Here is an 11,748-nt window from a genome sequence, read left to right as displayed (position 1 = left end):
CGGTCAGTCTGAGAGAGCGGTCAGCCTGAGAGAGCAGTCAGTCTGAGAGAGCAGTCAGTCTGAGAGAGCAGTCAGTCTGAGAGGGTGGTTACTCTGAGAGAGCAGTCAGTGTGAGAGAGCGGTCAGTGTGAGAGAGCGGTCAGTGTGAGAGAGCGGTCAGTCTGAGAGAGCGGTCAGTCTGAGAGAGCGGTCAGCCTGAGAGAGCAGTCAGTCTGAGAGAGCAGTCAGTCTGAGAGAGCAGTCAGTCTGAGAGGGTGGTTACTCTGAGAGAGCAGTCAGTGTGAGAGAGCGGTCAGTGTGAGAGAGCGGTCAGTGTGAGAGAGCGGTCAGTCTGAGAGAGCGGTCAGTCTGAGAGAGCGGTCAGTCTGAGAGCGGTCAGTGTGAGAGAGCGGTCAGTGTGAGAGCGGTCACTCTGAGAGAGCGGTCAGTGTGAAAAAGTGGTCAGTGTGAGAGCGGTCACTCTGAGAGAGTGGTCAGTGTGAGAGCGGTCACTCTGAGAGAGCGGTCAGTGTGAGAGAGCGGTCACTCTGAGAGAGTGGTCAGTGTGAGAGAGCGGTCAGTGTGAGAGAGCGGTCAGTGTGAGAGCGGTCACTCTGAGAGAGCGGTCAGTGTGAGAGCGGTCACTCTGAGAGAGCGGTCAGTAATGGTGAGCTTGCAGGATGGGCTCAGCTGCACTTTAATCTCCTTCAGCACGAGCTGGGACGTACAGATGCAGGCGCGCGGATGAAATGCCATTACATAAGAGCGCGCGGGGGTTCATGTGAAGCTTCATGGAGCGCGTCAAACAGCCATTTACTGCTGTATCCACTGCGCTCTGGAGAAGCCGCCTAGCTAATCTACAATCCGTTTACAACCGGACCACACAATAATTTACCATACGATACATACGGGCGAACACCTGGGCACATAAGAGGAGACTGTAGCTGTTGCAGACACTGGGGTCGCTGCACAGACATTCCGCCCCGGTGCGGTAGGAAAACTGCCCCCTTTTAACGCATGACTTCCCCGCATTGGCAGTCTCTGCTGCCAGCTGCCGCGCAGCGTCGCCCCCGGATCGCGATTTCAGGGTGAAACGCCGATATCTGCGGGCTTCTCAAGTTACCCATGCGCTGTTACCCATACCCATGACCGTGTACCGTTAGCTATCTGGATACATACGTCTTGGACCAAATCTTCGAGGTTAATTGGCTGGAATCTTCAACAATTATCCAAACCTGTCATTGCTTCCAGTCAGACAATTCAGGGCAAGTGAGCATTGAGTACCGCTAAAATCTACAGTGTCGTGCAGTCAAAATATATAGCTCTCTGGCTAGCTTCCTATACTTCATCCAAACAATACTTAATACAAAAGGATGGGTGTATCCGCCCACCTCGCATTTTAGCTAACAGTGTACCCTGTACGGCTATACAGCGCCTTTTCAGAGCGGTGTCAGTCGCCACAATGACACCTCGGTTTTTGGGTAGGACACCCAGCGAGCGATCCAGCGTCACATTATCTCTGACAGGTTAGCTATGAGTTCATTTATGAACAATGCAGCCAGACAATCGCACAGAAAGCGAAGCTGGCGAGACAGCGGGATTCCTGCGCCGTGGCGATGATCGGAGCGAAAAGGTGCGCGGCGTTACCTGGTCCCGCTGCTTGCCCGTGCGGCGAACTCACTCCTACCCCGGCTGGGGACGATCACGGACCTCAGTCACACTCACTGGACCCAGCCGATCGGTCGCACGCTGAACCACCCAGACACCCCCCCGCCCTTCCGACGGTGCTAAACGGGAGCACCGCCCCCCTGTCCACATGGTGATGTCAGAAAACAAAGACAGGAGCCGTGATCTGAGCCCGTAAATAGCGCCTGCAGAGAAGACGCCGGTGAAACCTCCTCTCTCTCAGCGTTAAATCATTTATTAGCTCCAGTCATAACCGCAGACAACCAGAGCTAAGCGAACATCGGTGACTTACGTTAGAAACAAATCCACTGAGAAACGGTGCAATTCTTTTTACCTCTTTACACCCACGGTATACCTAGCGCTAAGTGATGCACGGTATAATTTTCATGACAAACTGTTTGCATTGTTGACGAAAGTTGAAAATGTGACGAACATATAAATGGGCGTTATTGCGGTAATGTTTTATACTCATATTTAAGCATATTTACTTGGGTCTGCTTTAATGCTTTCTATTCGGATGCTTTGCAAAAACTAAGCTGCTGTTCAGTATAAGTGACATTGCAAGAGCTTCCCTCTCATAACTAAAAACTATCAACTGAACCTTTGATTCTAATTATATAAATAATGTAATAACGTTTATCCCCGGACCTGAAAGTCTGAGACCTATTGTATTTTTCTAGTCTATATATTATTATATTCCATTATATCTAGTCTATAAGAATGCAATGTAATATTCTGTTACAGTAGGGATTTGACGCAGGCACTGTGAAAGACAGCAGCGCGGAGGGGTCCTCGCTGCTGAGAGGGGTCTTTCCGTGCGTGTCCGGAAGTGGCCGCGGTGGGTCCTGCCTGATCTCACCTGTCTCAGAGAAATAAATGGCTGACGATCGCGACTTAGAGAGGTCAGTAGCTGTTTCACTGTCGAGAATACGTTCATAAGTTCATGAGTGAACTTTCAATTTTAGGAATCGCTGGCGCCGAGTGGAGAAGCTGCTGCTTAATTAAGGAAACGAGCTCGCTAGCTAAACTGCATGACCTAGCTGGCAAGCAAGTTTAAGCTAGCTGGCGTTTTGTCTTGACTTTCCTCGGTGTAACAGTGGTGTGTGTGTGTGTGTGTGTGTTTGTGAGAGAGAGAGAGAGAGCGTGTGAGCGTGTTTGCGCGTTTGAGGTCATAAGCTGAACCAGCAGTTCTTTTAAAAAACCCGTTTCAGGTCTGGGATCAAGGGTCACCGCAGTGACAGCTGGGTGCACCGAGGTGGAGCGCTGACGCAGCGGGGTCAGCTGGGGAAATCACGCGCACACACACACACACACACACAGACAGGCTTACAGACGCGCATACACACCTTACAGAAGCAGATACAGGAATACACGCTTACAGCTATATGCTCACAGAATCTGCTGCATTTATACAAGCTTACAGACACACGCACGTTTTGCACCTGGTGATGTTGGAATGGGCTTATCCCCTACAGTAAACGGAAGGAATACGCACTACCAGTGCTACGGAGGGTGCAGTCAGGAGGACAACGTTAAGTCAAAGATGTGTCTCTCTCTCTCGAGTGACCTCTCCTCCCCTCTCCTGTGGAGCAGCTGTTGCAGTGAAGGCTGAATTGTCTTTTATTTAGTTGTTGAATGAGTCATTCCAGCGTCAGTTAACAGGATCGTTCAGTCCTGAGTTGAGCAGATCCACCTTGATGAATTATGTTAAAAACTGACTTTACCAACTTATTTAACAGTCACAAGTGAACCGGGTAAATAAAGCATTTAATGTGTCTGTATGTTTGCACAAACACTCAGCGGGTCAGTGCATTTCAGCGGGTCAGTGCATTTCAGCGGGTCAGTGGAGTGTGGGACACGTCGCTGTGAATGAGCTGAGCTGAAGCTCGCAGCGCTCCTGATGCTCGCTCCTCATCACCCACTCATGGTCATGTGGCTCTGCGGTCCATGGTACTGGCATGTGATTGGCTGTTTCCCTGTGTGCAGGAGGGCGGTGGAGGAGCTGCTGAGTGAGGCCACTCGGGCCCGGATACGGGCGGAGACCATGGGCCCCGCTGGCTGGTGAGTTCCAAAAATAAATGATAATATTTCCTGCCGTCAAATCGGCATGGTTCAGCATACAGATGCTTGTGTTTGTTGCCGGGGGGAAATAATAACCTCTTTAGCATAAACCGTACACCGGGAGAGGCTGATGGGAGCTTGGTGGCTGCCTGCTTACTTGCTCCTCTGACAGTCAGAGTCCCCAGATGTGTCCAGAGAGACCATCGCTAAATCAGGGCACACTGTTAGAGGTTTCATTTGTATTGCAAAACAGTGCCGTTTCAGGAAGAACACCTGCCCTGTCATTTCAGACATGGCTATCGTGAGTCTCTTGTGAGACTGTGAGGGAGATAGAAGGAAGCTGCTCATTTGATTGAACAGCGCCAGCTAGATTAGGTGACCTTGGATCAGTGGCTGTCAGTGTCCGGACTTGGCCTGTACTGCAGAGGGGGTATCGGGTATCAGCATTGACAGGACAAGTCCCTTTGATGCACCTCTGATATTTTCTAAGGCATATTTTTGAAATACTCTACTATAATTAATATAACATGATTCATTTTAGTATCTTATATCTGGCTGGGTGGCCAGGCTGAGGTCACTGAGCCTGAACTTGGTTGGGCTCTTTCTCTGTTTTATATCTGTAATAGTGAAGATATTAATTTCATCATGTATGAGATGAATATCTTTAAGCTGCCTGCCAGGTCCCAGGTCTGTCAGTGCTGCCGTAGGTCCCAGGTCTGTCAGTGCTGCCGTAGGTCCCAGGTCTGTCAGTGCTGCCGTAGGTCCCAGGTCTGTCAGTGCTGCCGCAGGGCCCAGGTCTGTCAGTGCTGCCGTAGGTCCCAGGTCTGTCAGTACTGCCGCAGCAGTGACAGCTGCTCACTGATCTGCAGCAGGAATCTGGAGTCGGGCAGAACGAGGTTCCAACAGCACCATAAACACATTAATGTCAATAATTAACAGCGTTGGACTCTGCATTGAGAACTCTGCCCATGTTCAATGCACACAACTTTTCCAAGTACTTTGGTTTATTTATATCATAAATCTTCTTACATCACTTTGGAAATTTTTGTGGGTCTGGTCCCTCCTTCCACATAGTGCTGCTAAAGCGTTTCATTTTTTATGTCTGTTGGAAGAAGCATTGGTTCAGTAGGGTGTGCAGGCTGTTAACCTGCTCAGTGCTGCTGTGATTTGGTAGAGAAAGTGTTGTACTCACTTGTTCCCTCATTTACACACAGGGCCGTAGGGTTGTGTGGCACACAGGAGCAGGCCTGCAACACAAGGTTGCCATGTCACTATGTATTTCTCACATACAGTTTTGCATATGGAAAGGATAAAATCCAGAGATCTAAGAGGCAGGGGGAGTAATTTCAGCATGGCCTTTCTGCGGCACAGAAGGCTATCAGCACAGCTGGTAGCCAGTTTTGCCGTCTCTGCTTTACTCCGCAGAAGGTGAGGATTTTACTGCAATCAGGGAGAGTATTAAATTGGTTAGTGAATTCAAAGTATGTTTTTCCAATTTTACACCTGATACAGTTGAGGAGAAAGTGCACCTCTGTTTCCACCTCACCTGTCTCACAGTGACCACAGAGCCTTTCTGCTGTTGGTAGCCATGTTTTCCTATGTCTGCCTGTCTCTGTGGTCACTTGCTCAGGGTCTGTGCCTGCTTTGAGTCTCTGACGGTGTAGAGATACTCTGGCAGTGGGTAATGAGTTAGGGTCTAATAGCAGTTAAATTGGCTTTGTATTTCTTTCCTCTCTGTCCCAATGTTCCAGATGGAAGGTTTTGGTTTCTTTCATAATTAGCTTGATGCTGATTTGTTGTTTAGCAGCAGATCTGGGCGGAGCTTGGTGGACATTAGCGGGGTTCGGCTCCTGGGGGCGGCGGTGTGTCTTAGCACGTGTAGCTCTCTAAATTTCAGGATGCATGTACTCCAATTTACAGAACTCATGACTCTCTCTCTCCCTCTATCCCTCTCTCCCCTCCTCAGGGTGAAGTGCCCCCTACGTAGCACTAATAAGCGCTTCCTGCTCAACACCCTCCGGACCACCACACTCCAGCGCCGCCCTGCTGGTAGAACTGAACCACAACAATCTCAAGCAGGGGGACCCAGGCCCAGTGACCGCACCTCTTCAAGCAATTACAGGAGGGGTTGCTCTCGGTCCCCCATCAGAACTCTGCCCCCCGACCAGAGCCCCCCCAGCAGCAAACACGCACACAGGCAGAGTGATCACAGAGACAGACAGACACACAGACAGAGTAACCACGGTGACAAACACAGGCAGAGTAACCATGGTGACGGATGCACTCACAGACAGAGTGATCACAGTGACAGACACACACACACGGACAGAGTAAAAACTTCCACAAACACACACAGAACAGCAGAATCGCCCACCAGCTGGAAAACCCATAAATGACATCACTGCTCCCTGGGGGTTTTGTGCATGTGCAGGAGTGAATGTGTGTCTGTGCCTGTGTGTTAGGGTTAGGGTTAGGTGTGTGTGTATGTGTGTGCCTGTGTGTTTGTGTGTACAAACTCTTGTGTGAATCACTGTAGTTGTGTGTTGGGTGTGTTTGGCAGCTTTTCAGAGCTGAAATAAAATTAAAAAGTGAGATAAAGCACAGAGCTTTGTGGGCGTGTCTTCCTCTTCTCACAGCACTTCAGGGAAGCCAGAGCGATGCTGCTGATTGGTCAGAACTCAGGAGAGGTCACACTGTGTCATTCCCACCGGTTTTACACACACAGCTGCTCCTTTCAAAGGTGAACACAGGGTCAGGGGGCGGGGTTGTCTGGTTAACACCCCGGGGGGTGGCTGGCTGTTTAAAACCCTCAGGGGGTAGTTTTAACTGTGTAACGCCCCCAAAGCACAGAATGGCGTGATGTGGCCATTGTGTTAGTGTCTGATGACAGATCGCAGATAAAGCCTCTGAGTACTTGATCGCCTGAGGCCAGTGATCTCTCTGACTGATGCAGTGACGTGGTGCTTACCCAGAAGTCAGTTTCACCTGAACATATCACAGTCATAAAGAAGCAGCTGAACAAATTTACACCACAACCTTAAAATCAGCATTCACAATGTTTACGCTTTCCTAGAAATGCACACATAAATAGATGGATGCCTTTCTTTCGATGCTCAGTGTATTTGCACAGTCATGTGTGGTCCTGCGTGCTCGCTTTCTCCGCTGCGCCTGCTTCTGCACATCCGGGAAGGAAGCATGCGCCGTCCTCACCTGTGGCTGCGCCTTTTCGCTCCTTCAGGCGCAGAGTCGGGGATCAGAGCTGACGAATCCCAGCGACTCCCGCGTAACAGACGCACGATTCTCCCACAGGTCATTTTTCCCTTACTATCGAGGGGAAGTAACTTTCTCCAGCGCTTTACTGCGCACGCTGTCCTTGACAGTGTGCCCACAGCCGGAAAAAACAACCGCGTTCCGCGTAAACCTTAACAGGGTTCATTCCCTAGTCTGAACGCTGAAATAGGATATCAACAGTCACTCGCTTTAGCAAACATATTTTGTTCATATTTTTTTAGCACACAACAGCTGTTCTACATAGAACACTGGATGCTGGAACATGACTTCGATTGCACTTAATGTATTAAATTTTCAGCTCATAATGTAACATTACATTTAGCCATATGCTGTTTGCGATGACTACCGCCATCTAGTGGAGTGTCTGTGTATCTATATATCAATAGAAAAGGTGGATTTAATCAGTTTTCCAGTATTATCTTACATTTTCCTCCAAATATTTATTTAAGGTTTTTCGAGCTCCACGTATTAACCATATTAACGTATTAACCAACCATAGTAATATCAGGGTTTATTCGAATAAATTACAAACAGGATTCTACTAGTTCTTTAATAATCATTTAAAATCAGACCTTAAATCAATTTCAGGATGCAAAACGCAAAGGTTAGTATGCATTTTTGCTCTAGTATGCTCTTTTTCTGTGACCCATAATCTTAAGACTTAAAGCATGCCGAAAGCATGTTTATTTCGTGTTAATGCGTGTCTTTTGGAGTAAAAATGAATACAGTCTGGTGAGGCACGCGCTTGACAGAGTCGACTGTTTTTTAAAAACTGGGTGGGGGAGGTTGTCACATGACCGTAAACAGGCCGTCGGTGAAGGTCTCCGTTGTCGTGTGTGCTGTATATTGTACCGCATTCCTGGAGGCAAAGAAGTCCGAGACTTTAGGATAAAGGCAGGTCTCAAAGACATGAGGCCTGTGTGGTGCAACACAGCCGGGTGTTACACCGCAACCTGTTCGACACGTAAAGCATTAAAGCGAATCGATCATCAGATTATCCGGAGACCTTGACACCATCTCTGCCCTCAGCGGCTCTCGCTGGTAGCTCTCAGATTAGGAGCATGTTTGGTTCCGCGCTTTGAATGCAAACAGGTGGAGTTGTATAGGCTGCTCCGATGCTACCAGTATAATCAGTAGCCTTAGCGTGTTTGCGAAATCTCTTCATTTCCGAGGAAACCAAGGAATCACCCTACCAGTATCTTCCTCTATTATCTTAAAAGAGCCAGTCTTATCCATCCAGTGACCCCGTGTTAGTATTCTACCCAAAAGTGACCTGGCTGCATTAATGCATAATTGTCACAAGCAGCGTAGTGAAGGCGGCTTAAAAGGTGAAAAAAGAGCACACCATGGCGTGATAGAAACACACACCTGCTTTAAACTTCAGCACCGGGGATCTGCAGGATTTAAACTGCCCTGTGCAAGCAGCCGAGCTCGTAAACGCCAGGCCAGTCCTGTTCACAGCGAGGGAGCTGTATTATTCCAATTAAAACGTCGTTAGCATTCCTCGGGCGTTAGTCTGCAGCTTAGGCGTGTTTACACAGGCAGTGCGCCGTCGCCACTGGGCAAGCAGGCTTTATCGCGCTTCACTCTTTCTGACATATATGCCCGTTTTTATCAGAAACGTCTTTGTCACTGTAATAAAGGGGAAAGCTCCGGCCCGCAGATCGACCCGCGTTTCCACCGTCTCCCACGCAGACCTCTGCCCTGGCGCATTCCACAGCGCGGAGCCGCGCAGGGGTCACGGAGCCGCGCAGGGGTCGCGTCGCCGCTGCGCCCGCGGCTGCTCCGACGCTGCTGCGGTTGTAATTATCTGAATTTCAGACGCCTTCCTTTCTGTCCAAACGGTCGATCGGATTAGCTAGGCTATGGCAACAACACAAACGCGCTTACTTTAACAGTTGCGTAAGGGTTTCGAGAAACAATACAAATTCAAGGCTACGAAACAGAAATGGACAATTTTACAATTGTGAATGTCAGACATAGATTACTGTATATGTCTGATGTATTGATTGTCAACTGTTGACGCTAATTGTTTTACAGCTATCTTGCCCAGGACTGCCTTGAAAAGGATACGGTGAACCTCTAGGGGATCAATCCTGATAAAAAGGTTAACTAAATAAAATTGAAATATATATCATGACAGGAAACTCGCATCATCCACAGAAGACATGCAGACACTGCGGAAATTCAGCTCCTGACTAGTTCCGCCAAATACGAAAACCATGAACAACAGCGAATATAAGCAAGCGGCAGCGCCGTGTCCGCCGGAGCAGCTCTCCGCTTCCCGATGCGCTAAAAGGCCGCAGTGACCCGTCCGCGCGGGGGCGACGGCACGCGGGGGCACCGGCACGCGGGGGCGACGGCACGCGGGGGCACCGGCACGCGGGGCTCCGCCGCGCGGGGGCGACGGCACGCGGGGCTCCGCCGCACTTCTTATATAAGTGGTTTATTGCGGGCTAATTGAAAGTCACTAAAAGCGATAATGGCGGCCCAAGTCCATGTTTGAATGCCCTGCCGTTCAGTATTGGCAGGGCAACGCGGCACTTACTTTCGCTTAAAACCATTATACGCATTTCTTCTGTCTGGTTATATCCCAAATTGCTTTATCGCATTCACGGCTCATAAGCGCCGGTGCGCGTTTATGCCGGCTCAAAACTTACGGTTAACAGTTTCCTTCCTTTTCAAACGATGATCAAACAAAAATACCATTAGGCGGTATTACATGGGCTGATTTGAGTTGAATGAGTTTACTTCATCTTTATGATGGGCTGAAGGTGCCATTATGCTGTGGAAAGCGCCGCCATTACTTTACTTTCGCCGTGTTCCATGCAAGTGGGGATGACAACTCAGACGTTAAATCAAACGCTTTCAATGTTTCAGTTTTTTGTTCGCATTTTCTCAGTATGTGGCATACGTAGATGGTGTTTGAATAAACTTTGGGTTCTTTCCAGCCAATCACAGATAAGACGCTCACAGATGGCCTACCCTGGCCGGATTTCGGCGTTTTAAGAAGTACCTAATGTCCGCAATCAGTAAAGCGCGCAGAAGCGAGCTACAGGGCCGGTCTAGGCCAACAGGAGGACAGAGGATGCTGGCGGCTGTAATAAAATAACATTAAATCCACAATGAACAACAGTATGGGAAACGGGACAGAAAAATACTGATCATTTATATTACATTTTGCGAAATGCGTAGCATAACAATTGCTGCTTGTGAAATGCTTAAACCTAGCTATATGGATTTCTCCCTCACGTGTATATTTTAAAACTATTTTAAAAACTATACTAATTTTTAATTTCTTTCTTTGTTTACGTTCTTATCTGTGAGGCTGGGTTGGTGAAATCGTGGGTTTGCATTGGAAGTGTACTTCCACGCGCAGTTCAAACTAATTGAGTTGTGTTGTGCACTCCTGATAACTGATTTAAGCCGCCGCGGTGCTGTTTACCTACCGACGGGGACCGCTGGGTAATGGAGCGGTGAAATGTGCGCGTAATGGTCTGACACAAAGCCACGCAACCGCGGCCGGGCAGTCTCTGCGGAAATCTCCGGTAACCGGCGCACAAATACCACTTAGCCAGCTCTCATCTTCACCCGAGGTGAACTAACGTCGTTATCTCGACCACAGAAAAAAACGAATCATCTGGTTTATAATTCACGGAAGTACTTTCACTGTGACAATGAAGTTGTTTTCTTTTTTTCTGTTTTAATCGCTTATTTTGGGACAATGTTGGCAGGGTTCGCTTCATCTTCATCATTTTATCTCCATAACAAATGAAAGTCCTGAGAGAGCGAGACCGCGCGAGAGGAAGCGAGTTATTGTGTCTCCGTATGTAATTCTCTCTTCCCAAAGTACATTCGTTAAATGGAGTTAAATGAGGCATTTAATGGGTACAATTTTTCAGAAAAGTACAATTACGCAAAGAGGGCTTTGCAAACACGTCAGACGCAGAGAGGGATGTGTCCAGCGCGTGTTAGTGGCTTGATCTTTGATCCTCTTCGAAAACTCCCAACCTCCGCATATCCCGGTCACCAAGGCAACCGCCTCCCGCCACATCCAGATGTTAATATCCGGGGGTCAGTGCACGTGCATTCCTTACGTATCGGCGACTTTGCTCGTGAGAAAAGCGTTTCTGACGGTGTGACATGGTCAAAGTAATTTCCGATCCACGTCGTTGCACCATCTGCAGCCTCACACAGTCCTCTTCCTCAGCCTTCCTCTCCCTCGTGACATTCTGAGGACAGAGATTCCTGTTTGCGTTTCCTCCCGCTCCTCTGTGGAGGCTGCAGTCAGAGAGGGGCTGATTAGCGGATCGATGCCATTAGTCAGTCTCCTTCCGAGGAGATACGGGCCCACGGATTCCCGCGCTCACCTGCCTATCTCTGCAGCGGGGCGAGGGGCGGGGGAGCGCGCAGGTGTATCTCAGATAGCCGCAGGCAAACAGTGATGTTTGCTGAGGGAATTGATTGGCACATGGTCAATTCTGTTCAATTATTGTCGGATCGTGGCGCAGCTCGCGAAGGGCAGAAACAAGAAAGTGCTCCGTGAAGTGCTGCGGGTTTGTATAAACAACGAAGCCAATGGGTAAGTGCGGCGGAGTCACGTGACAGCAGGGACACACCTGTTCGGGCCCTTAGCGGCGCCAGACGGAGCTGCCACAGGTAGAGCAGGGGTTGCTGTCGCCGCGGCACGCAGACACATGTGCACCTCCGAGTTCCCTGTCACTGGTAGCC

At 49.1% G+C, this 11,748-nt stretch overlaps 2 protein-coding genes across 2 annotated transcripts in view; one reads left to right on the top strand and one right to left on the bottom strand.

Annotated features, from left to right (window-relative positions):
• Positions 1-1,753, bottom strand: part of lnx2a (ligand of numb-protein X 2a) — a 16,937-nt gene extending 15,184 nt beyond the window's left edge. Inside the window, exon 1 of the mRNA XM_036522655.1 lies at positions 1,627-1,753. The gene's annotated coding sequence lies outside the window, so the exon portion shown is untranslated. The remainder of the gene's footprint in view (positions 1-1,626) is intronic.
• A 739-nt stretch (positions 1,754-2,492) lies between these two features.
• On the top strand, positions 2,493-6,170 carry si:ch211-140b10.6 (protein POLR1D-like). The gene is made up of 3 exons (XM_036522757.1): positions 2,493-2,567; positions 3,652-3,726; positions 5,693-6,170. Exons 1-3 carry the CDS (start codon positions 2,542-2,544, stop codon positions 6,120-6,122), a joined length of 531 nt encoding a protein of 176 aa, XP_036378650.1. The 5' UTR covers positions 2,493-2,541; the 3' UTR covers positions 6,123-6,170.
• The last annotated feature ends 5,578 nt before the right edge of the window (positions 6,171-11,748 follow it).

This window comes from Megalops cyprinoides, chromosome 2 (assembly GCF_013368585.1).
Source record: "Megalops cyprinoides isolate fMegCyp1 chromosome 2, fMegCyp1.pri, whole genome shotgun sequence".
Lineage (NCBI taxonomy): Eukaryota > Metazoa > Chordata > Actinopteri > Elopiformes > Megalopidae > Megalops > Megalops cyprinoides.
The sequence above is the reverse complement of the archived record's forward strand: the minus strand, read 5'-3'. Positions and strand labels throughout refer to the sequence as shown.